The sequence below is a fragment of the Cyprinodon tularosa genome, unplaced genomic scaffold (assembly GCF_016077235.1).
Source record: "Cyprinodon tularosa strain WSP-4 unplaced genomic scaffold, ASM1607723v1 ctg102, whole genome shotgun sequence".
In the NCBI taxonomy this organism is placed as follows: Eukaryota; Metazoa; Chordata; class Actinopteri; order Cyprinodontiformes; family Cyprinodontidae; genus Cyprinodon; species Cyprinodon tularosa.
In genome coordinates this window covers 1,601,785-1,627,934 of record NW_024037805.1, presented here as the reverse complement: position 1 = coordinate 1,627,934, position 26,150 = coordinate 1,601,785, and the positions used below count along the sequence as shown (strand labels likewise).

Sequence of the window (26,150 nt, the reverse complement as noted above, 5' to 3'; positions counted from 1 at the left end):
AAATAGGGATTCAACTAAATAAAAGTTTAAACTAACGTCACAATCACATTTAAACAAGGTGCATTAAAAACAGTGTTGAATTATTGGCAGTAAAGTTAATGACTTGCTTATTTTGAATATGTTGGTTCAAATGTGATTTCATTTATACAGTGTTGGTCCTAGAGTACATTAGAACAGGTCAAATATAGAGGCACATTTATTATAGATGCAAAAACAGGTAAAAGGTTCACGGCTATAATTCCTAACCTGGATTTTTTACCACTTCTAAAAATCCAGCTTCCTGCATATTTCCACTAAAAACCATTTCAATGTTTGTAACAGAGGCTTAAATATTAAAAACAGCTTCCAGATAAAACCGATAAACGACTACCTCCTTCAGATGTAGTGTACAGGATGAGATTAAAATGAGTCAGTTTTAGTTTAAAAGTCTCAAACGGCAGTTAAGCTTGTTCAAAATCTATTAAGTTGAGGATCCAGTTTAAACTTTGGCTGCAGAGCAAAGTTGAAGGCAGTCTGCTGAGGTCAAACATATTCTCTGCTCTCAATGTCCTTTTTTATTGCTTTTTTAATGCGGTCAATCTCATCTTCATCTGAGCTTTCATCATTTTTCTCACTTTTCTGTTTCTTTTCACTTTCCATCTCGGTCATTTCGCCGTTTTTGTCGTTTTCTGGCGTGGTGGTCTGCAGCTCTTCTCGTATGGTGTTGAGCTCCACCAGGCCGTCGTGCAGCTGCGTGGCCACCTCTCTGATTTTGGCAGCGAACTCTGATTTTGCTCCTTTCTTTAGCTCTTTAGAGTCTTTAGCCACAAAGTAGATGTCCATGCCGACAAAGAGCCCCGTGAGCACGCCAGTGGCCATACTGGCGATCTGGACCGCTCTGGCTGCAGTGCTGCCCGCCACGTTGGCGATCTGCACCACGCGCATGATCTCGTTGGCATTGATGAGGATTGCCTTCCCTGCCATGGCTCCATCTTCGTAAAACTGACTGGTGAGTGCAGGAAAGTCCTGGTTGTATGCGTTCTTCTTCATCTTGAGAAGGTCGAATCTGCGCAGGTTCTCTATTCCCTGCTTAATAAACTTCAGGCACTTATTAAGGTCAGCGATCTTCTCTTGGTAGTCCTCTACGATCTTCTCCACCTTCTTGCGGTCCAAAGAGTTGTTGACCTGGTTTGAGATGCCGGCGCCAGCTGAGGTTAAGCCACCTGCCGTAGCGACGCCAAGACCTACAGCTGTGACGATAAGGGAGGTTCCCATGGTGACCGGAGCCAAGGCCAGGCCAGTGATGGTGGCGACGCCTCCAATGGCGCTGGTGGAGCCGCCAGTGATCTGAGCGATCTTTGTCTTCTTGTTGAATTTGTCCAAGCCGTCTGCGATGGCGTTGAGGTCGATGACGTGCTGCCAGAGGGTCTCGGCGCGCTCAGAGAACAGCTTGTTGAAGACTCGGATACCCTTCTGGACCTTTTCTGCAGTTACAGCAAAGGCCCTGAGACAGAAAAAAGAAATGGGATTACTTTTAGGAGCACCGGTCTCATTTTATACTGTTTAAGTTTTAATAAATCTATGGAAACGAGCACATCCAAAACATTTTGAAAAAAGGTTTTATGTTTCATTAAGGATTTAAGGATTAAAATAATCTATAGAGATTAGATTTAGACAACTTTGATTGAAATTTCGTTTTTACAGCTTTTAGCCAGTAGGGTTTCAAAATCTTTAAATCTTCAAACACATTTTAATGCATTTATGATATGCAAATAAACCTAATGATTCAAAACGTGATTGATGATGAATCAGATTAAAAAGTTTTTAATTATTTTAATCTGGGAGAAAACCAGACGAATACCTTTAAGTTGCTTAAAAAACAGAACCAAACTATGATTAACAAATAAACACTAATATTATATAAGACAGGGGACCAAAGCTATTAAATTATCAATAAATTAACTTTGGATGATTCGAAATATTAATAAAAATGATAGAATGATTAGGGATTGCGTCCTGTGTAGCTGGTTGACCATTGCCTTTTGTATCTCTGCTTATTTCTGTATCTCTGCTTCTGTCTCCTTGAACTCCAGTCGGCCTCAGCAGATGGCCGCTCACACTGAGCCTGGTTCTGCTGGAGGTTTCTTCCTGTTAAAAGGGAGTTTTTCCTCTCCACTGTCGCTACAAGCATGCTTAGTGTGAGGGATTGCATTCGAGTCAATGAGTCGATGCAATCAACTGGTTTTCCTTAGATAGAAAACTTTGAATCAATTTAACTGGATGATCTGGTTGAACTGTAAAGTGCCTTGAGATGACGTGTTGTGAATTGGCGCTATAGAAATAAACTGAATTGAGAAACCATTAAATCAAACAGTATATACCAGCATTTTACAATAATTAAACTATATACATCCCCAAAGTATTTCACTGCAAAGGGAATTAATCTGATATGCAGCAGTTAGGTTGATGGGTAAAATGAAAAGGATGTCAAATACTGGGAAACATATGGGCCAAATCCCACCAGTGACCAATAGGAAAAGAACAAGATGCTACGACACACTGAACCACTTAACTAGTTAATAAATGTGGGATTTTTTAAAACTTCACCATGATATATGATAGGACACCTTTGCATGTTTATAGAGTTCATGCAAGATAAAGAAAACGGTTTAGTGTACTGTATGAGATTTAAAAAGCTCAAGATGGATTGATAGACGTCAATTTGTGTTAGAACCTACTTGGCCTCTTCCTTTTCAGTCATGTCATCATCTTGAGGCGTATCCTCCCAGGCTAAAACGGAAAACAACAACAAAGCAATTAACAGTAATGTTATGAATCTGTTCATTAGCAACACAAGTAGGGCTGAAACAATTAATCAGATTAATCAGTTATTGGAAAAAAAAAATCCAACTAATCCAGTAATCGATTAATCATCAACTGGAATATAGAGACTGTAAAATAAGCCTTTAGCTGACAGAAAGACCCACTTAGAGCAGGAATTACAAGAAAACTGTAAAAATGTATCAATGCTTTGCATTTAAGATTTAAAAATGCCAATATGCTCTATCCAGAACTCCACAAGTGGAAAAGTTTTAGTTTGATCTGGTTTAATTCAGTAAAAAAAAAAAAAATCTTCTTTAAGGAACCTTTTGATATCTGATAATTAATTGGGAGAAGAAAATCAAACAGATTAATTGATTAGCAAAATAATTCTTAGTTGCAGCCTTAAATACAAGGCTAACAGTATACCCATGTGTTGCTATGACGACCATGCATACATCCCAGTAGTCAAAGTGAACATTAGCAAGGTCAACCTTTTGTTCCAGTCTATCCCAGAGGCATTCAATGACCTTGGTAATGATTGGTGAGAACATTTTTTGTTAAAAGTTTCTTTTTTTTTTTTTTCCTAAATTATGAAGACTTTCAGGAAGAGGGGATTGCTTGCTAACGCTGAAATGCACTTTACTAAGATTGGACACTGTTAATTATAGTTATTGGAAGTAATATGATTTTACTCAAGTGGTTGTTATATAAAAACAACTGGAGTATTCATAACAAACATTTTTCCTATTTCAGAGAAATAAAATCTCTTACATTCAACCGTGTTCCACCAGTCCATGAGATCCTCCACATCCTAAAAAGGAAACCATTCGATTAACATACAAACCAACCCACACACAGAATATCACAAAGGTTTGAGCATCATTTGGAGGGTCTATAAATTTAGGTCATACTTTTTAGGTTATACTTTATAAAAGCTGATAAAAATAAATGGATACAGCTAATTACAATGGTGGGAATGGTATGTTTACTGGGATTAAAAGGATGATGTTTGGGATGAAAGAAGCACAAAATGCAACCTGGCACAGGGGCAACCAGAGCCATGAACATATTGTGCCTCAGAAAACCCACCTGACTGTCTTCAGGCTGTGAGGGATCAATGCGGAAATCCTCCAGCCGGTCAAATAAAGACCTTTGTGGTTCTTCATTCTAAGAAAACAGAAATTCAATTTTAAAATTGGAAAACACTCCTTACTTTTAAAAGCAAATAAACGCTACATAGACAAAAATCTATATAGAACCAATAGGTGCTTGTGAGGCAGACAGTTATGAATGTCCAAATCAACACATGAACAGTCATTGTTCCTTGGTTTCACTTTTTATAGTTTTTTGTGCCAATAGAATGAGGAAGTGTGAGTTATCATGATTTTACTGTGTAGGCTGATCTGTGCCGTTTTGCAGAAGTAAAAAAAAAGGATCAAAAGCTTCCATGGAGCGGCTGAAAAATAAGAAGTGGAAAAACAAGTCTGAGCACATTAGAGGCTAATCTTCTCATCTTCCCATGTTCATGGGCACGCACAAACATGTATGATGGTGGGGGTGGGTTTCATGTCAGTAGGGCCGAAGAGGAACAAAATAAACACGCTGACAACAATAGCCTCAGTTGGGAGCTGAGCAGACACTCTGGAGACAAAAGTGTATGATGGGAGGAACGAAGGTTGTTTTCAGGGTGGAGGAGGGTGGGAGTCAGGTGACTGAAACACAGACTGAAAAAAAATCCGTCTGGTGGAATACAACAGACGGATTATCACTTCATGGATGTGATCGAGAGAGAAATGCAAGAAACCAAAAGAAGCATTAAAACTGGTCATATGGAAAAGGAAATATTTCCTACTTCTTCAGCAGCTCCATCTTGTCTGTTCCTCTGAACAACTTTGGTCTAAAGAGGAGAAAAAAAAAAAAAAGAGAATATCATATATTTGTCTAAGATTATTGGTAGTTTTACGTCAGTTAGCATATATGGTAAACCAGTGGTCTTCAGAGAATAGGCATAGGTTGAAGTGAATTGTTTACAAGGTGCTGTACTAACCTGGCCTAAATAACCTGACAAGGGAAGAGGTTTAAGTCAGCAGCTGAAGACACAAAGGTATTATAAAAAAACCTGTCCAAAGAATGCAGCAAGGAACCGGTAATGGGTCGCTTTCAAATACACCATAATAGTTATAGCTGTCTAAAAATACTCCAAATGTTCTGCTATCTTTACTGCCACAAGATCTCATCTGCAACTTTGGAACGTGCTACACACTGGTCTAGATCAACAAGCAGAAGTTCATTTTTTGGGTTTACCAAAGAATTTATAACATCTTGAGTGAAATAAGGTTGCATATTACCCAGAATTACATGCAAACATGTCAAGCAAAACCTTCACATGATGTAAGCATGAGAAAAAAAGCTGTATACTCAGACAATCAAGTCATGCTAACACTGACAACCCACCCACATACTTATACCCAACAGGTAGAAGACAAAAATGCACAAACTACAAACTGGACATGCTAGCTGCTGAAAAATTGACACACAACCTACTGGAAACCTGAATGCAAGCAGATGCAAGCTACTGGAAACCTGGGATGGAAGCAGATGCAAGCTACTGGAAACCCGGCTTGCAAGCTGACATGGAAGCTACTGGGAAGCTGGGATGCAAGCAGATGCAAGCTACTGGAAACCTGGCGTGCAAGCAGATGCAAGTTACTGGAAACCTTTGATGCAAGCAGCTGCAAGACACTGGAAACCTGGCATGCAAGCAGATGCAAGCTAAAGGAAACCTTACATGCAAGCTAGAGGAAACCTTACATGCAAGCTAGAAGAAACGTTACATGCAAGCTACAGGAAACCTGACATGCAAGCTACAGGAAACCTGACATGCAAGCTACAGGAAGCCTGACATGCAAGCTACAGGAAGCCTGACATGCAAGCTACAGCAAACCTGACATGCAAGCTAAAGGAAGCCTGACATGCAAGCTGAAGGAAGCCTGACATGCAAGCTACAGGAAGCCTGAAATGCAAGCTACAGAAGGCCTGACATGCAAGCTGAAGGAAGCCTGACATGCAAGCTGAAGGAAGCCTGACATGCAAGCTACAGGAAGCCTGACATGCAAGCTACTAGAAACCTGACATGCAAGCTGCTAGAAACCTGACATGCAAGCTGCTAGAAACCTGACATGGAAGCTACTGGAAACTTGATGTATTTTACTTTTGAGCATTATGTTCTAATATGCATTAGTATAGACACTACAGATAACTTTCGAAAGGATAAGTATTTTGTTTTTTCATTGTTACACAAAATACTGGGTGTATGTATATTGTTTAAAAAAAAAACAAACAAGAAAATAGACATCACACCTTCATTCTCGTTTATAAGATTATTGTGGAAGTTTATACTGCAACTTTTAACCTAAACAGTAAAGAATCCAATGTTGTAATGTTTTGACCTGCTTCTGCTTTTTTGCACACACACACACCAGTCAAACAAAAACTAAATCTAAATCTGAGGCCAGCTTGCTGAAATTCTGGTTTTACAATGCACTCAACAGAGAAGAGTTCAACCTATACAGCACAGGCTTTATTTAAAAAAAGCCAGTGTTTTGGCATCAGTCCATCTGATCTCCAATAGGTGCTGCCAATTTTGGTCTGCTGATTGTTTTAGACAATACTGGCTTCTCTTCCTCCATTTAAATGATCAAAATGACACAATGATAACAAATGTTACAGTCTACATTTAAACAACAAGAAACATTAGCAAATATAAGAGAATACATTAACAAATAGTAAATGGATGAAGCAGCAAAGCATGCCCTTCACGCGATCTCAAGGCATGGCAGCTGAATGCGTCAATTAAACTGCAGACGAAGCATTCATCGCTCACAGAGATGGGGGATCTGGAGTCAACAAGTCATCTCCATGTCATGTATTTGTTCTACCCAGCCACTAAAAGCAAATGAATCCAATCTGCAGAGTGAATTAACCTGTGCAGATTGGACTCACCTGGTTCAGTGACTTGACGGCTCCAGATCCCCCATCTCTGGTCAGTACAGATACAAGAAAATAAATGCAAATATCCGACAAAAATGGGCTGATGTATTGGTCTTCATCTACTACAGAATAATAGAAAATAATAAAATACAGATTTTTGTAAGCAACAAATGTTTTAGACATGTAAATATGGGACCATTGTGTAAGGTCCATTTTGTTTAGCCTTACCTTTAACCGGGGCATGAAAGGATTGTGTTTCTTGGGTTTCCTGACTTTAGGCTAGAACAAAAAACAAGATTATTCCATCTCAATAAAATTTAACTCTTTCAAAGTTACCTTTTGAAATAAAAACCTCACCTTCTCCGTAACTTCCCTGTCCTCATCATCCTTCGTTTCCTCTTTGGATGATGAGTCTTCTTCGTCTTTCAGCCCTTCATCATCAGACGCAGCCTGTCATAATTAAAAAAATACAAAAACAGACATTTGCAATATTAGTTGAAACTCACAATTCCAGCAGTTGCAGTACACACACTGCTTCTTCTTGTGTAAATATCTATATGATCCATGTTAAAAATATATATATATATATGAAGTAAAGCCTTGATGGGGAAGCTTAAATGAAAGTATATTGAGTTAGAAAATGAAACAGACTTTCACCAAATGTTTTATTAAAACCGATGGAACCGTTTGATCTTTGTGAGACTTTGCGTACTCAGGCAGATATTTTGAGCTTTACCTTGGGCCGAGGCATGAAAGGATTATGCTGCTTTGGCTTCTTGGCTTTAGGCTAAAGAAAATAAACAACAAATATAAATTTACAGAAGGACTCAAATAGTAACTTGAAGTTATATAAAAACGTGTTCCTGACATGCAAAACCCCCAAAACAACATACAAAACAAGTAAAAAAAAGCAACTGACCTTCTCTGGTTTGTCTTTGTTCTCATCTTTAGTTTCCCCTTTGGATGACGACTCTTCTTCATCTTTTAGCCCTTCATCATCAGATGCAGCCTGGTAGTTATTAAAGAAAACAGATGAAAAGAAAACAACATTTTATGTCTGGCTTTTTATGTCTTTCAGGTTTTGTGCTTCTTAACTCTGAAACGAGCTCTACTTTGAACAGTTACTTTATGCTCAGGCTTTACTTTTTGGGTTTCTTTGGTTTCCCATAAAGCTCTTTGGGTTTATAAATCTACTGACACTTTATGAAAAAGAGAACTGAAAGGAAACCATGTGAGGCCACCTTCCTTCATTTATAGAATCTTTGGTTGAATATTTAGGAAAGAAGATTTTGATAAAAATCTGAGGAGACGTAAAAAAACAAAAAACTTTTACGATTATTTCATTAAACAGAAAAGAGCATTTTGAAATCTTTCTGGGATACAGAAGCAATGGCAGAAACAAATATGAACCAACCACATTTCTAGGTTTTACCTTGAGCCGAGACATAAAGGGATTGTGTTGTCTGGGTTTCTTGACTTTGGGCTAAAAACAAAAAAAACCCCAACATATTTCACTGTTTTGGTTTTAATTACAGAAATGATCTATCTTTAGCCGTTTATCAAACAGACAAACAAAATGGTCAAAAATAAACTGACCTTCTCTGGTTTCTCCTTCTCCTCTTCGTCTCTAATTTCTTCTTCATCTTTTAACCCTTCATCGTCTGATGCAGCCTGACACAAAAAACACAAAAGTTAGAAATAGAAAACATTCAGCTGCTGGTCTTTCATTTATATTTATTAAACATGCTGATAATCAGAATAATCACAAAGCTGGGTGCTATTTGAAGAACTATGGTCATGCATTAGTTAAAGATGAATGCAAAGGAAACCAAAATTGTTCAGTTTGCCTAAATTCTGGTATTTTCTAATATCAGATTCACAGGAACAGTAAAAATTGAACTCAGTAGTGATTTAAGAAAACCATCAGGCAGAATTTAACAATCTCAGATCTTTTCTATAATACGGGACACGTCGACATGGAAAGAAACATTTCTGAGCCTTACTTTGACTCGAGGCATGAAAGGATTATGCTTCTTGGGCTTCTTGACTTTGGCCTACAAACAAAAAAAAACAAAAAGTCTGATGACAAATTTTTCTTTTAAAATTAAATGCAGAAAAGTTCCAATATTTGCCGTTAGCTCAGATTACATCTATTACTGACTTGCAGATAATGCATTAAAAAAAAGAGGCAAGTCAGACCTTCTCTGGTTTGTCTTCATCCTCATCCTCATTTTCCTCTTTGGATAAAGACTCTTCCTCATCAGATCCAGCCTAAAATCCACAATAAGAAACGGATAAACAAATCTGCATTACATCTAAATGTTTAATAATACCCTGCAAACAGATGTTCATAAAATGAGGAGATACACAACACCTCAATTAATAGAACAAGACATTAGATTTAAGCATTATAGCCCATGCAGCCAATTTAATTTTTAAGACTTGCCTTATTTTAGATGGTCTAAATATCAAATAAAATCATAATCATATAATAATAAATAATACCAATAATAAGACATAAATACTAAAAAAACAACAATAATAAGAAATCATTTCTGTTCAATGTAGAACAATTGATCATAGTTTAAAAGATCAAAAGCAGCCCAGAGAGAAAAGAAGAAATAAATGAAAATAAAACTGATTTAAAAGCTCTTTAGTTCATGGAGCTTCAAAGCAGATAATGGCTCTCTGGATAGCAACCCATTGTTATCCTTAAGGCGCGGTTACGGGGTTTCTTTTTTATAAAATCATGTTTCCCTACACAAAGTGGGTGAGGCCTCCTCAATGCTTTTATAACCCAGTGTTAACTTTAGCAACCAAATAAAGAGAAATGACTCAAGAAATACTTTCTTTGTTAAAATAAGAATATAGAGGCGCTTCAAGCATAAAAAAAAAAAAAAGACTTTTCAGGTAAATTCACTCCCTTCTTTCCCGCTTGCTCTCAGTTCATACCAGTTTCATGTAATCTAATTAATGAACAGGAGCTTATTCTTCTTTATATGTAAAATATTTTAGGGTCATTTTAGAGACTAATGGCCACTGAACATTTTCAAATAAAAAAATGAACACAGTAACAAAAGATTTTTCTTAATGGAATCATTTTAAACACATCGATTCTGATCCTAATGAGATCAAAGTTTGTTCTAATGAAATAAGATGGATTAGGCCCCCTGACCATACTGAAAAAAAAACATAACCTCCCGTTAAAAAAATTTATCTCCTCTCCCCACAGATAACTTATCAAACTTTAATGATTTAGATCAAACTAGACTTGCTCTCAAACAAAAAGTCAAGCAAGTTTTAATCACTAAACCAACAAAATTATATATATATATATAGTTAGACATGGAGAGACTTTTAGCTTTATTTCGCTAGCGCACCAGAGCTTCATATCCATCAGATCTGTAGAATCATAAAGATTAAATAGAATAGGCCAATAGATAAATAAATAAAAATCACATCAACCATAAACATGTTTATCAATCTGGAAAGGGTTAAAAATCCAACAAACTACAGTAGGATTCAATATCTATATTTATCCAGGAATGCAAAATTAAATAAGTCCAAAAGAATATTTTTCCCAGAATTGTGTCATTTATTGGTGTAATATGAAGATAACGAAGGGGTGAGATGATCATATGGTGAGGACAGAAATTAGCTTAAAGTCCGACTATCAGACAAAGTTACACTGACTGTGTCTACAAAGAATTAACCTTGATAATGTGACATTAGTGCTGAATTTATTTACCTTGAATCCAATCTGTGGTATGAACAGATGGTGCTTGTGTTTTTTTCCTTTAGCCTGAAAGAAACGGGTAGAGTCATCGTATGTTGGAGCACATGAAAAGCCTGAAAAACCACATTTCATAACGTCACAGGAGTTCCAATCAAAGAGCTGAATCTAAGACAAACAAGCTCCAGTTGGCTTTTTAACACCGGGATCATTGTCTCATCAGGAAACATCCGTATGGAAGTACGGCTGTTCTAATGCTCAACTGCCCCACTCAATTCCACCATACTGAGTAAAGAATGACTATAATCTACTTTTGGCTCTCATTTCTCAGTTTAAAAATCCACATCAAGCGTCAACAAATTCAACCAAATCAGAATAATGAGAGATTAATCCTCATGTGACTAAAAGACGTTGAGCTTTGCCACAAACTCCCTTTTTAAATAGCCAGAGGGCGTCACATGTCCTTTGCATGGGTTTGGCCTGACGGAGTCAACAGGGAAGCAGGAACTGGGAAGGATAGATCCGAACTAAACAGACTCAGTCCGTATTACAAGAGCTTATTTGACACAGTGATAGCATTAAGACAGATGGAGATCCCAGAAATACATTTCATAAATTCATCACAGCCTTGGATTAAATGTTAAGAGAAAAAATGAACAAAATAAAAACAGACTCACTGATTTGCTTTGTAGCTTTTCTGTGTCTTTTGTCACATCTGATTCTTTTTCATTGCCCTCGTCTCCTGGTTGGCTCTGCTGTAAATGAATACAGTAAAAAAAATAAATTTTAAATTATGATGATTAATAAAAAACTCTTACAATATTTTAAAAAAGCAAAAATTTTTATTAGAGGATCCTAAGAGAACATTTGTAGTACAAATTTAAACTAAAGTATGTGCCTGATAAGAAGTTTGTACAAGATTCCTAATCTGTGTAAAAATGTTAGCATGTTTATACTAACTTTAGAGAATTTTGATCTCTACCATATAACTAATTATATAAGAAGATATTCTTTTACTAGATGTCACCTTGAGATGAAACGCGTCGTTTTGGAAAGGACTATATTTACAAAACATACCAAACTAAGAACATTACAAGACAACATGTAGAAAGAAGAGAAGTCAAAGTGTTTTAACTCTTCTGCTGTTTGGTTTGTAACTAAACGGTTGATGAAATCTATTTTAGAAGCAGGGGAAACAAGCCATCACTGGAAAACATAATCATAATTTTTACATTTTAAATTGGTTTTAGAATTTCTAACAATTTGACAGTAATTAGAGTGCTATTTTTATTAACGCACAAAACCTTTTTTAGGTAATTACTTCCACCAAGGAGGTTATGCTTGTCTGTCTGTATACATTATAACTTGAAAGGTTATGATCGGATTTTAATGAAATTTCTTTCAGGGCTGTTTTGGTGATCTAGAACAGAATCTGGATACAGGATTTTTTCACCATTGTGACATCGGGCAGGCAGTTCCCCTCTAAACCAGAGGGGGCAGCAGTGACAATTGACAGCCTCAATATCGGACTCAAAAAGTCCGGAGGTGTTTTTCTGAAAACACCCTCGTCTGCGTTGCCGTGGGAACAGCAAACATTTAATCTTTAAGTATAGAGAAGATCATTGTGGTGGCATATTTTCAAGCTAAAGTTTTTTTGAAATTTCAAAACCTTCGCCTACTACTGGTGTGGCATGAAATACACAGTTTATAATGTTCCCGTTAATATATTGTTCACTGGGATTGGGATTAAAATGTTGTCAAGCAGATGTAGCGGCACTTGAAAAACAATCCTTTTGTTTGTCATGTGCTGAGGCAAGGGGCTGCATGCCCTCCAATATTTCCTTATTCATCATACTGGACGTTTCTTCCTGTTAAAGTCAGTTTTCCTCTTCACTGTCGCTACGAGCATGCTTGGTGTGAGTTGATGCAATCAGCTGGTTTTTCTTAGATTCTAAACTGAATCAATCTGACAGCATGATCTGGTTGTCTCTGTAAAGAGCATTGAGGTGACATTTGTTGTGAATTGGCGCTATATACATAAACTGAATTGAAACATAGTGCAATACAAAGAATTAGAAACTGTTGTAATATCATCAGCCTTCCTATTATCTGTAAAAAGTGATGCTCTCCCTTGCAGCTTTCAGCAGTGGTGTTTTATGTTAGGAAACATTTTGTTTTTAGTATTTTTTAATACTTGTACTTGCTCTGGCTTCATGCTCTGTATATCCCATCTCCGACTTATTTCTCTAAGCAATTCTATTCTCCATTCATAAAACACAGACTGCTGATCGTCATGAATAAAACAAAACTTTTTAAACTACTTGCAGTAATAAAGAAGGCAAAGATTGGGAAATTCAAGGGCTTTTAAAGTATCTACACTACATTTGAATTCATTTTCACCAACAATGAATAACCTACATCACCAGCAAGAAACTAATAAAACATTCATGTGACTAACTAGAAAGAATAACTAGAAGGAAACTTTGGAGGAGCACAGGAAAAGAATCAGAGAGATATTGTGTCTTAACAAACCTCTTGGTTGACTTTCTTCCTAACAGCTCTGTTCATCTCCTGAAATTTAACCACAGCAACTTCCTTAAGCCCAAGTAAAACAAGCTACAACTTTGACACATGACAGATTTAACAACTAAAGAAACTGCAAAGACGGCTTACCTCGTCCGTCGGTCTGAGTGGAACCACGGGAGCTCCTGAAGCTTTTCCTCTCTTCTCTCTTGAAAGCTCCTTCTGCAGAGGACAGAATGAAATGAAACCTTTCAGCACAAGACTACTTGTATGACAAAGGAGAAATGCACTAGTTTACATATAAAGAAATAAGTACCTTCTCCTCTGCTTTTCTTTGTTTTTCTATTTCATGTAGGGACGTTGCCTTCATCTCCTGAATCCAAACAGATTTAAAGCAGAGGTCAAAGCGTTTTCACCACCACATTGAAATATTTATGGCTGCAGGCAAACCTCTGCTCTGGGTCTGCGGGGGATTCGAGGCGTTTCCCCTTTTTCCTTCCCCTCCTGATGGATCAAATTACTCTTGACCTGTCAAGGACAAAAACACAAAGTGACTTAATGTCCCAGACCAGGAGGGTAAGATTAATTTAAAGCATTCAGGAACGAGACGAGGGTGACGTAGTAGGAAGTGTGGAGGAGGAGGGGCCTGAGTGCAGAGGGAGATTTTATAAGAAGTTGATGTGAAAGTTTGTGGTCAATGATTAGAGGGGGCCGAAGCCTGAAATAGGCGCTCACCAGGTCTGGCTTCTTTTCCGATAGTTTCCTTTTCTCCTCAAAGGTCTCCGGGTTTTCAATGTCCTTCTGAGCAGATGAAAAAAAAATATAAATAAAACTTTGTTTTGTTTCTTCTTAACCTTTCAGAGAAATGGCTCCATTTAAGCTTATCATATATCATCCATTTTTACTTTTCAGATTGAAAAAAATAATAATAATTTTCTCAGCTACAAAGACATTGATCACAGATTTTGTTCTTATTTTAGTGAATTTCTACTTAAATAATTAAGGCCCGTCTGACTGTAAATAGGTCAATGGCCAAATAAAAACAAGAATATCAAGTGGTAAGATGACAGTAAAAACTATTCAAACTACATTTCAAATTTTTCTTTTCTGCACACTGACATAAAAACATGCAGCACTAAAAGCAACATAATTTAAATTTAAAAGGTTCAATTTTTTAAACCTTATCCTGTAAAATAAACACATAAATGTAACAAGAATCAGTGATTGATGATCAATGGTTTCCCTTTCCCAGCCCTGATTGTCTCCCTCACCACCACCTTCAACCTCACCAAACAGGATAGTTACTTTAGCTCCAGAGTGGAACGGATTCAGTTTGGACATGGCCTCAACTATGGTGCTCTGAGAGGGAAAACGGCACGAGAAATTATGTGCTTCTGTAACTTTGACATATAGCAGATACATTTAACTCAACAGTTTGAATCTTAACCCAAAGAACAGCTCAAACAGCAGAGGGATTAAAAACATTTTTAACTCAACTGATGGTTCTTGAGCTAATGAGAAAAAGGAACTTGTAAAAATAGAGCACTCTTCTAATTAAACCATTAAAAGGAAAATGTAGAAATAAAAGCACCTGTTTGTGAGTTGATGACTTCTCGCTGCTCACAGTTTGATCTTCGTCATCCGATTCTGTCGGCTTCTCTTGCTGAATTGAAAAAAATAAATAAAAATCACTTTCAGGTGAAAACATAAAAAACGAAATCTGAAATTTGGATTTATTTCAGTTACAGACTTTTTGTGTAAATGGATTCAGCTTCGTCATCGCTCCAGCCAGCTTACTCTGAGTCAGACACAAAAAGAGAGAAAAAATATATGTACCGGTATATGAAATAGAACATAATTAGAAAGTGGAATAATTTCCTAAATATTATCAAACCTGTTTGTGAATAGGCGGATTGTCTCCATCTCCTTCGGATGTTTCCTCATCATCAGGCGTGGAGTTCTTCTCCTGAAGATCAAACATTTAAATAAAGAAACATAAAATATAAACTTCTCCCTTCATCTTTTCCTGTTACTATGACATATTTCCTCAGGATTATAGGTGACAGAGCAACAGGAAATAGTGCAGAATTATATGAAAAGAAAAGTTTCCAGCATGGTTTACGATGAAAAATCTGCTGTGCTTTTATATTCTTTAATCTAGTTCTGATAAATAAAATTTATTTAACTTCTTAAGTTCTGTATTTGTACATCAATAAAAAAAATATATTTTTTTATAGATTAATTTTTTTGTTCTCATTGTTATAAAAATATATTTGATCATTTTCTTAGTAACTAATTGGACTGTAGATTGTTTGATGGAAAAAGTCGAGCGAATAAATCCCTACTGTCACCTGTTTGTCGCTGTAGAAGGTGCTCTTCATCACCGCACTGAAACCAGTCTGGAAAAATAAAACATTGATTCCATAAGATTATTAAAAACAGAAAGAAGTCACCTAGTTGCTGCAAAGCAACAACTAAAAATATGTAACTAAAGAAACTAACTCTTTTGGGTTTAGCTTTTGGTGAGGCAGAGTTCATTTCACTTGAGTCTCCCCCGTTTTCCCTCTTTGGTTTTTCCTAAAACCAAATCCAAAGCAATGTTACCCATCAGAAAGCACCTCAAGACTGAAATACGTGAAACAAACGTTCTTCTTTCGAGAAATTACCTGAGCTGATGAGGCTGAAGGGTTCTTTGGGTTCTTGGCTGTCGGCCCACTCTGGCAAAAGATTAATTAAGCATCAGACTAAGGAACTAGATTATCTGACATTCAGTGCAGAATCAGTTCAGAAAGTCACATGGTTTTAAAAAAAAAAATCTCCAATTTCTAAAAAAACAACAATTTCAAACGCCATTTTGTTTGACTTTTCAAATTTTCCCTTAACATTTTAGAAAATTCTGATCATGCAAGTAATAAAACATTTATATAGTTTTAATTATTTGAATAATTCAATCATCAAAACAAGACAATTGTGAAGTCATCCTTTTGTATGATAAAGGCACATTTCTATTTTTCCTTTTGTCGGCTCCTGAAAGAACTTCTATCAGCTTAATTTCAAAACCTACGTTTAGAATTGCATAATTCAGATGTCCCGACCGCATACTGGAAACCTGTCCAATATGAGCCAAAATAACAAATATTGGACTTAGAGGCCTGGATCTAAAGTTTCTGATTGGCTGATAGAAACACTCTGCTTCTGTCCAGTCTCCTCAAAGTTGATGTAACCCATTGGTTAATCATAATTGGCCAAGCAATGACCCGTTTGTCCCACTTCCATTACGAAACTGGTTCAGCACCATTAAAACCAGAACAAATAGACTTAACAGTTGGCTTCCTAAGCCTATGAAGGCAACCAACCCAAAAAATGTTTCATTCATACTGCTGCAGCTGGGCCTTTTAAAGTCTTGATGATTCAAAGTCTTTAGAAGTAAAAAAAAAAAAAAAAAAAAAACAGTTTGGCACCACTGGCGTGGAAACTTTTAGGTTAATACAAAAAATAAATAAAATGAGGGGGAAAAAACACTTGATAGAAACATTTGATCATTTACCTTTGAAGACTTTTCAGTGAGATCATCATTGTTGGCTGAGTGCTCCTCATCTACTGATAAATCATCCTGCACCAAGAAAAGCAAGTCAAATGTGTTTCAGTGACTGTGAGCCGGCACAGACCAGCTAGTTAGTATTACTGAACAACTCCACGAACGAAAAAATAAACAGGCAGTTTGGAATTTAATTTCTGTCATGTTAGATATTGGTTCAGTCAATTCTAGCTAAAAAGTAACTTTGAATTGAAATAAAGAAAAAAAAAATCCAAAATAAATGATCTGCCAGATTCATTCCTTTGACCAACATTCAGAGTCTGAGCTGCAACTAGGAAACTCCTGCTGCATGCCTTTTTAGATGAAGTTGGTCAGTAGGTAGGTGATTCATTTTTATATAAAAAAGAAAACAAACCCATAACCGGAACCTTTTATGGAGAGAAATCAATCTGCATTCACAGCTGTCTGCATGAAAATTGGGGATAGCTGCAAGTATAAACTGCCTATTTAAATCCCTGATTACATGCATAGATGAATACTGCAATATAAACTCGAACTTTTTTAATAGTTTTTCATCAGCTAATGGGGGTTGTGTTTAAGGATACCATAAAAGATCTAGATAAGTTGTTGATGGCTCACAAGAACTTAGCTTTTCCAAAAGTAACTGATTCACCATATTTAAGATTACAGAGCTATGCAGGATTTTTGTGTATTAAAAGTCCCTCTTACATTACATGCAGATAAAGGCCACAATCCTTGTGGTTACAATGAAAGCGCACCAAGTGCTGTATTTTAACTGGGTAAAAATGGCCACGGCATCCATCACATCTCATGAAAAATATCTAATATCTTACCTGAGACTGAGACCTTGCAACTTTTTTCTTGAACATACCGAAGAATCCTTTATCCTAAAAAACAAACAAACAAAAGAAAGTAAATTCTGAGGCACTATAGTAGAGCCTGGCTGTGACGGCTGAACCCATTACCTTGGTGTTGTTCTCAGAGAGATTTTCACTGCTGCCCGACAGCTCACCGACTCCAGTTAAATCCTCCTGAGTTTGGGACAGAAATATTCATCACTTGACATAATCTGTTATCACCATGTAGAAGCAAAAGGATCAGGAGTCGTTTCGTTGCTCCAACCTGAGATGGCGCTCGAGCTCCAAATGGGTTTTTAAAGAAGGAGCTAAAACCGCCAGATTCCTGAAATCAGCGAGTCAGATTTTAATCACATCCTGAATGTTCAAAGTTAGAAAAGCATCCTCTGAACATTGGAGCTGCTGTCAGCTAAAAACATTCCTTACTTTGGTTTTGGAAAGACTGTCGTTGCTTTTGGAGAGTTCGCTTTGTGCAGTCAAATCTTCCTAAAGGAAAATTAAACAAACTTCTTTGATTAATTTATATTTATATAATTACTGCAGAAAATTAAAATAGAGGCATAACAGGTACCTTTGAAGCTGCTCTTATTCCATTGGCTTTTAGAGAGTTTTTCACCTTCCCTGGTGACTCCTAAAGAAACACAATAAATGAAAGTTGATCGAGCCTCTAGTTTAGTTTACTATAGAGTGACAGTAACAGATGCTTTGTTTTTTTGTTTAAACTATTTGTAGCAGCCAGATGAATAGGCAGAAATGCACAGAGTCAGGACTTCCTTCAAAATGCTGATGCAGGCAGGTTTGAGTCCGACAAGCAACATTAAAATAAACTCAGATCACTGCTTACAACTAAACACTACTAAATATATATTTGGATACATATACACATGTTTGAGTAAACAGAGGACTGAAATTAAAAACATGATTTAAAAAAAATCAAAAAGCATTAAATTAATGCTTTTAAGATCCACTTCCAAGTGTGGGATGGAGGTTTTCTGACAATCTATAAGTTGTAAATCTCTATGGTGAGCAACACCAGCTGAAGCGCTGTTCATTAAAACTGATGATGGTCACAGGAAAGTGATGTTTCTGAACCAAGGGCAGTTTTCTCTAACCTATGTCTGCACAGTTGACCAGAACAACAGCATACACATAGAAAACTTACATTTTTTTATTTGTGAGTAGAGGTGTCAAAATATTTATGTCTATTACTAAAGTAGAATTATAAATCCTACAGTTTAAAAAACTCTTTTGTAGAAGTTAGAGTATCAACTGAAGGCTTTTTACTTATGTCAAGTATAAAAGTAAAATGCAAAAAAAAAAAAAATGTTAAGGACAGATTCTTTATTGCACTACCCTATGAAAGGAAACATTTTATACAAATCTGCATGATCATTTCCTTATACTTACTTTTCTTATTTTTAAAAAAATAAGGGTCAAACCACAAAGAAATTAATTGTCTGGATAATCTGACTTAATATATATATATTTTTTTGTTTTTTTAAATACCAACAGGCCCTAATAAAAATGAGCTAAAATGAAACAAAACTTGAGTCTTTTTTAAATGGGAGGAGTAGAAAGTAGATATAATTGTAAAAAAAAATCTCAGTTGAAAAAATTAAAAGTCATCTTTAAAATAATTACCTAAATAGCCAAAATTTCTACTTAAGGTAACAAAGTATTTCTACTTTGTTACTTGGCACCTCTGTTTGTGAACCATATCAACATCTAAAGGGAGCGTGCAAAGGGTTAGCCTGCTGTTTCATTTTCTAACTTCTGAGCATAAAAAATAAAAATAACTGTGAGAAGGACCCAAACATGAGTATCCTGAAGAAGACTATAACTGAATGTATTGATTCAGATATACATTTAGAAATGCACCGTCCAACAAAATCATGAATACAACAGCATATAAAACCTCAGAATACTAACACATTTACGGTTTTCTTCAATTTAATTCAATTCAGTTTATTTCTACAGCACCAAATCACAACACATGTCGTCTAAAGGCACTTTACATTTCAACCAGATCAGCATTTCTATCTAATAAAAAAAACAGTTCTCCATCTGATAAAACTGTTCCTGAAAAAAAAGCACATATTTCCACTAAATCGGACAGAAAGAACTGCATAACTTCTGTCAAAAGCGCAGTTTACTGTCAAAATTAGAGCATTACAGTCCAACTTTGCTCCCACTGCTCAAATTAGCAGACTGCAGTGCAAAACACATATTGCTGTTCTATCTCTCTGTTTCTACATTAAGGGTAGAAAAATGACAACTAAACACAAATGTAACTCCGTTCCAGTTCCTGACTGTAAATGACCAAATTAGAAATAATGAACACTTTATAATAGTGAGTCCCATGACTCACTATTGTTCAAATGACCCAAAAAAAAAAAAAAAAAAAAAAAATTTTTCTAGCGGTGCGTTTTAGGAGCAGCCTGTAAGCCATGAACTTTCTCCAATATTTAAGGAATTTGGCGTCTTATAAACTGAGAAAAACTAAAATACTAGTGAAATGTAGTGTTTTAACTTATTTGAAGCGAGACGTGACCTGGAGATCGTCTTGTGTCTGTGCGATTAAAAGGAAATAAAAATGCTGAGTTTAGATAGAAATCCCTAACCTGTGATATTTCTTTACCTTTAATTATACTCACCTTCTTATTATTGTTCTCAGAGAGGTTTTCATTACTATTTTCAAAGTCCAGGAGATCCTGCAGAAATCAAGGTAACACAGTATCAGATTATTGCACAGAGAGCTGCAGTTTTCATCATTACCATCTCTGCGTTTCTTTGAGCAAGACGACAAGTTGTTCACCTGAGAAGGCCTGCGGGCATGTCCTGGTCTGGGTGATCGCTTCAATATGCCAAACATTCCTGATTTATCCTTAAAAGGGAAAAAAAACTTTTAAATTATGTTTTATGCAGACAAAATAAAAATCACACAAATATTTAAGTGGAGTGACTGCCTAGTGGTTAGGATTTGAGCTTGGAATCCTGAGGTTCTGAGTTTGAGCCCCACTTCCCACAAGCTGCCACTCTGGGTCCCTGAGCAAGACCCTTAAACCCCACGCTGCTCCCCGGGCGCTGCACAATGGCAGCCCACTGCTCCCCAAGGGGATGGGTTAAAACTTCTTAACATCCACCTCATTTTGGGAAATTCTTGCCTATTTTGCATACCCAAATGGAAAAGCAAATAACTTAGGAACTGTAAGCCCAAATTACATGTGTGATACATTATTTGAAAGCTAATACCTTCTAGTTTCTGAATATATACATGGGAATTTGGTGAGTAAAACACAGCCCAAGCTGCATGAGTTCAAACATGACCCAAAGTTGTTATTTTTATTCTTGTAAATAATAGGTCTTATTTGAACAGCAGTAATAAAGACCTGCTTGCTTATTGTGGCTGCTTTGTCATGTTTACATTTTGCCGTGCTGCTATATCTGGGTTAATTGTGCTTTGGTGCTCACTGTGTCAATAAAATGAACTCAGTGGTTGAATTGTGTAGAATCTAATCTTTCCAACGATGTCTAACATGTCTATATTGGTAAACATTTTACCGGAGGAATTTTCACGCCTTTTTAGTGGTAAACCCTTATAAACGGTTTTGAGAGGTTAAATGCAGAGGTAAATTTCTCCAATGTCAGATCAATAAAGTTCACTTATTATCTTCATCATTATTATTAAACATAGTAAAAAGGGCAGTACCTTAGTTGACTTATTGTCTGTTAAGCTGTCACTACTGCCAGATAGTTCAGGGTGTTGTGAGGAAATTGCTGCCTCCTGGGGAAAAAAGGAAAAGTTTACAGGAGATAATTAGTAAGATGCAACTGTGCAACAGTGTTACTTGAAGAAAAAAACTAAAACTATAAATTTCATGAACAAGAAAAAAAATGCCCCATTTCCTTCAATGAAAGGATGCTAATCACTGCACTGCTACTTCAATGGTAAGGAGTGTTTTTACTGATAGTTTATCAGATTCTTCAATATTTATTCATGATCAATATCCTGCACTTCTGGATGAAGTCAATCTGCAAAATTAAAAACTAACCTGAGGCTCATCGTCTTTAGCAGGTTTCGTCGTTCTCTTAAACATTCCTTTCAACATTCCTCCCTTTTCCTGAAACCATGAGGAAAGCAGATGTTTGTATCCTGAAAGCGCTGATTTAACTCGACCATGAAACATTCAGACGCTCACCTTACTGCTGCTATTCTCTGTGAGCGAGTCTCTGCTGGTGGAGAGCTCACCGTTTGCTGACAAAGTGTCCTGTAGGGTGAAAACAATATTCATTTTAAAATAGTTTTAAAACCCAAGAACTGAGAAAATTCGTTATCAACTAATGTAATGCTAGTACAGCTTTGACACGTTACAAAACTTTACTTTATAGGATTAGAAAAGAAAACGTTGAAATGAAAGCGTTGAAATTATGTTCGTCGTACCCCTTTATATTCACACCCTTTAACTAGTGTTGCACCGATGCCATCACCCCCCCCCCCCCCCCCCCGATATATATATATCAGAAACCAGCCAAAAAATAAATATATCCGCCTGCCTCTGAAATCTCAGATATTAGAAAGCTCACAGAAACACTTTGCTTCGATCCAATTTTAAAGTTTATGTAACTCTTTGGTGAATCAGAAATCGGTCAGTTGTTCTCATCCCAGATAATGTGAAGTATTGTTCTCTGGGATATACAACTTTTTCAAACCATTTCCATCTTTCCACACTTTAAAATAAGTAATAAACCCCAGTATAATTTATTCTGATATTGTATCGGTGTAGTATTTAAGGCTGGGTTATCAATATTGTATCTGAAATGAAATGTTGTATTGAGCTACCCATAGCTGACACTGGTTTCCATTGTTTATTATTTCCTGTTTTAACCCCCAAAATCGGAATTAAACATGCATGAGAGCAAGTGATCGTACTGTGGCCAAATATAAAAGGTTTCAATCATGTTAAGGTTTTGTGAGGCACTCTGGATGCAACGCATTCTAAAGCCTGTGAATAAATCACCAAACTGAGCTTAGAAACACTTCATAGACCAGGGGTGACCAATTAAAAATAAGCACGGTCTGCATAAAGAAAATCATCAAACAGTAAACGTCCAGAGACATTTCTAATTATACTTTACTTTAAACAGAATTTAACACTGGAATAAAAAGAGGTTTTTATGCATCCATGTTATACATTGATTTGTGAAATTAAAAAATAGAAACAAAAGAACATTTTTCCATTTTAAAATCTGAAACATTTTTTGAAGTAGAGAACAATCGTTTAGTTTGGTATGTAGACAATTTCCTGATTCACATATTTATAAAAACACCTGAACTGACCATGTGTTTGTTTTTCTTTTTCATAGCTTAATGAGAGCAGTGGGCTTTATGCTGCCCTGTAAGGCTTTAAACCTGGGTTTGAATGAAGTCATTCTAAAGCACATATCAAGGAGCTCATTTTGAGCCTGGATCAATATTTATTTTGATGCTGTTCATGGTGGAGAATCCTGCTTCACAGCAGCAGGTTGAGCCAGACATCCTCTAAATGTGCAGGGTCATCTCTGAGCACCATTTCACTTTTCTTTCACCAGTTCACCACAGTTCTTCCAGCAGTCCACACTTTCTCTGCTCTCTTTTTCTCATCATCTTCTCCTTCTTTCCCATCGCCCGGCTTGCCACAGGTTTGCCTGCTGTGTCTGAAAGTAGCAGCAGCAGCAACCCAGACTGATAGCAGCCCATTGGTTAATTTGTATCACATGCAGCCTGGTGACACGTGGCTTTACCATATTAACAGTAAAGCAGCGCAAGTAAAATTAGACGCTGTCATCGGACAACATGCGGTAATTTATAAATGTTTTAAATCAGGTTGGGTTGGGATTAGCCAGCAGGTGAGTCCGTATCTGGAAACCGGTCCACTATTCCATGAACTCTGTTATAGATCAATGGAAAAACCTAAAAAAGCTGACATTAAACTGTATCACAGACATACACATATAATTATCTTACATTTCAGAAGCTAAATGGTTCAGTGCTGTAATGCAGTTCCAGATTAAAATAATAAAACAATAAATAATTATGTTCAATGTGTTACCTGTGCTTTAGCAGATGGTTCTGTAGTTTTTGATGGTTTCTTGAACATCCCTCCAAAAAGTGATGCTTTTTGCTAAAATCAAAAAGAGCAGAATAATCCTGAGGTTAATTATGAGACAGATCTCTTATGAGCTTCACATGTTTTAATGGAACTACTGATGACAGCTCTGAACCTGAATTTCACGTTCCAACTTGAGGAACAGATGGTAGTAGATCAATGCTATATTTATATCAGGACTGCCACCAATGATTATAATGATTAATAAGCAATTAATGAAAGGTAAAGCTAAAACTTTTCTACTTGTGGAGTTCTGGATAGAGCATGTTGACAGAAGAAACGGGTTTGTTTTTTTTACCTGAAATGCAAAATATTTATGTATTTTTTCCCAATCTTGGTACAATTCCCGATCCAAGTGGGTCGCTCTGTAGGCTAAAGACACTTCTTACATTCTCTATACTCCAGCCACCAATTAATCAATTATTAAATTAGTTGAGGATTATTTCAATAATCGATTAATCACAATTAATTGTTTCAGCCTTATTTAAAAACTCTAGTATATTGATTGCATTGACTGGTTGAGTGTCCCAATAACAATGTTCAGTAATTGAATACTTCCTTTGCACTAGGAGTGAGTATCTGTTTAGCTTTTTCTATAGAAATATGGGTTACAGTCTGAAAGCAACTCTGTTATTCGAGGAAATCATCTGTGCCACATGTGGCCTTCAAATATCAATAGGACCACAGAGTGGTCCTCAAACTTTTTCTTACAGAGACAAAAAGAAATTTAAGGCCACATAATAAAAGAAAAAAAAAATTCTTATCTCATTTACAAATTTTAACTATTTTGAACTGAAGGGGTTTCTTTATACATTGGTGGCATCTATAAGTCAAAGCAGGTTTAAAACACAAGCTCACTTAGTGTCACATATCATTAATATAAATATCTTGATTTTTAATAAACATTTCTTTGAGAATAGCAACAAGAACAAAGGTTTTCAGAAACACTGCTGGAAACTCCAGGTGAATTATTCTGGAACTATCAGCAGCTTATTCCCAATGTGTTCATGCCCAGCAGGTAACGGGTGTTACACCCAATTCTGTTACCAGTCTATCGTGTCTCTGAGTGAAGGTAAGTAAACAAAAATTTAAGTTTATGTTTTGTTGTTTTTCTTTAATCCAGGAAGTTGAAGTACGTTAGCTTCACACATTCAAAGCACAAACAGTTACATACAGCGACGTTTCCTCCATCTTCAACCTCCAGCTCCAGTGTATCATATCGATCCTGTCAGACATTAATCAGGTTAAATTCAACAACGGCCACATTTTAACGGTTCCACTGTAGCTGGTATTTAATCATTTATGCTTTACCTACCATCAACTCCTCTGATCTGTTATAAATCCCTCAGTTCAGATCAAAACAAAAAGAAAATTAGTTTGAGATGAAACGGTCAGTCCGCCGCGCAGGTAACACACCTTCTTGCTCTATAAACATGAAGGAAAAAAAAAAGTTTAAAGATGTGGAAATGTGAGGAGGTTATTTCTAAACTTGTTTTTTTTCTCAGCCTCCGGACTACCTTCAAACTAGTGGAACCTGCGGAGTTTCTCCCACCTGTGTGCTCAGAGTGGGGCGTGTCTGTCTCACCTGGAGAAAAACTGGTGCTGCGTTTAAGGACGACTCGGAAACCTAAGCTCTTCTTCTTCTCCTTCTTCATGCAAGGTTGTATGGCGGTTGGCAAACTAGATAAAGTGCATTTCCGCCACTACCTGATAAGGAGTTCGACAAAGAAACAGGAAACGACTCGCCTGTTTCTTTGTGTGTGTGTGTATATATATATATATATATATATATATATATATATATATATATATATATATATATATATATATATATATATATATATATATATACATAATAAAACATACCGGTAATAAAACTTTCAACAAATAACAAATATTTAATCACATTCGTCCTCATAATTTATCATTTATCTTTAAGTAATCGTCGCTCTGCCAGTTTCTGATTGTCCAACTTATTTTCCCATTATAGTTTTAACCATTTTCCAGTTTAAATTTCTCACTTCAACATGCTTTTCTGCAGCTTTCACAGCTTTTCCTCTCCACTTTCGTTGCAAGCATGCTTAGTGTGAGTGATTACCTTCAGGACAATGAGTTGATGCAATCAACTGCTTTTCCTAAGATAGAAAACATTGAATCAATTTGACTGGATGATTTAGTGAACTGTAAAGTGCCTTCAGATGACTCGCTGATTGAACGTAAATTGAATTGAATCCTGCTTCGTTCAAGTAAATGTGGCTTTGTACACACTAAGCTACACTGCCCCCTTGTGGACACCTTAAAAAGCAACGTAGCCTAAAAAGATGATTTGTATTACATTATTCCACACTGGGTATTATGTTGTGTAAAATGATGTTTAAAGTTTAGTTTCCATTAAAGAGGAACCTGTTTCTGGAAGTCTGAAAGCTTCACTGCCAATTTGTTCAATTCAAAATCACACTTTAACAGAAGATGAAGTCCTCCTATGTTTTTGAACACTAAATATGATTCTGTGTATGACCAAATAATAATAATAAAAAAAC

At 36.3% G+C, this 26,150-nt stretch overlaps 1 protein-coding gene across 14 annotated transcripts; it reads right to left on the bottom strand.

Annotated features, from left to right (window-relative positions):
* Positions 1-344: 344 nt before the first annotated feature.
* Positions 345-25,195, bottom strand: LOC119779825 (neurofilament heavy polypeptide-like). 14 transcript variants are annotated; one of them, XM_038279642.1, is made up of 42 exons: positions 25,128-25,195; positions 24,926-25,035; positions 24,785-24,835; positions 23,554-23,625; positions 21,664-21,732; positions 21,517-21,585; positions 21,174-21,248; positions 20,280-20,348; positions 20,119-20,175; positions 18,036-18,095; positions 17,891-17,950; positions 17,730-17,789; positions 17,573-17,638; positions 17,441-17,494; positions 16,596-16,661; positions 15,715-15,765; positions 15,551-15,625; positions 15,394-15,447; positions 14,943-15,014; positions 14,799-14,846; positions 14,640-14,711; positions 14,354-14,407; positions 13,784-13,849; positions 13,499-13,576; positions 13,365-13,421; positions 13,199-13,270; positions 13,058-13,120; positions 11,203-11,280; positions 10,541-10,594; positions 8,992-9,063; positions 8,796-8,846; positions 8,389-8,463; positions 8,225-8,275; positions 7,712-7,801; positions 7,529-7,579; positions 7,150-7,242; positions 7,021-7,071; positions 4,655-4,699; positions 3,892-3,969; positions 3,574-3,613; positions 2,718-2,769; positions 345-1,483 (listed from the first exon to the last, which is right to left on the bottom strand). In XM_038279642.1, the coding sequence occupies exons 2-42, from the start codon at positions 24,926-24,928 to the stop codon at positions 523-525; spliced, it is 3,435 nt and encodes a 1,144-aa protein (XP_038135570.1). In that variant the 5' UTR covers positions 24,929-25,035; positions 25,128-25,195; the 3' UTR covers positions 345-522. The 14 variants fall into 14 exon arrangements, with proteins under 14 accessions (XP_038135570.1, XP_038135602.1, XP_038135565.1 ...); XM_038279674.1 differs by having other exon boundaries at positions 8,992-9,056; positions 10,540-10,594; positions 24,926-25,174; XM_038279637.1 differs by having other exon boundaries at positions 24,926-25,174.
* Between the last annotated feature and the right edge of the window lie 955 nt (positions 25,196-26,150).

Coding starts and splice junctions, on each gene's coding strand:
- LOC119779825 (XM_038279642.1), bottom strand. Junction 17,951..18,035: donor GAATAAGAGCAGCTTCAAAG/GTACCTGTTATG, acceptor ATTTTCCTTTAG/GAAGATTTGACTGCACAAAG. Junction 15,766..16,595: donor TCACTGAAAAGTCTTCAAAG/GTAAATGATCAA, acceptor ATCTTTTGCCAG/AGTGGGCCGACAGCCAAGAA.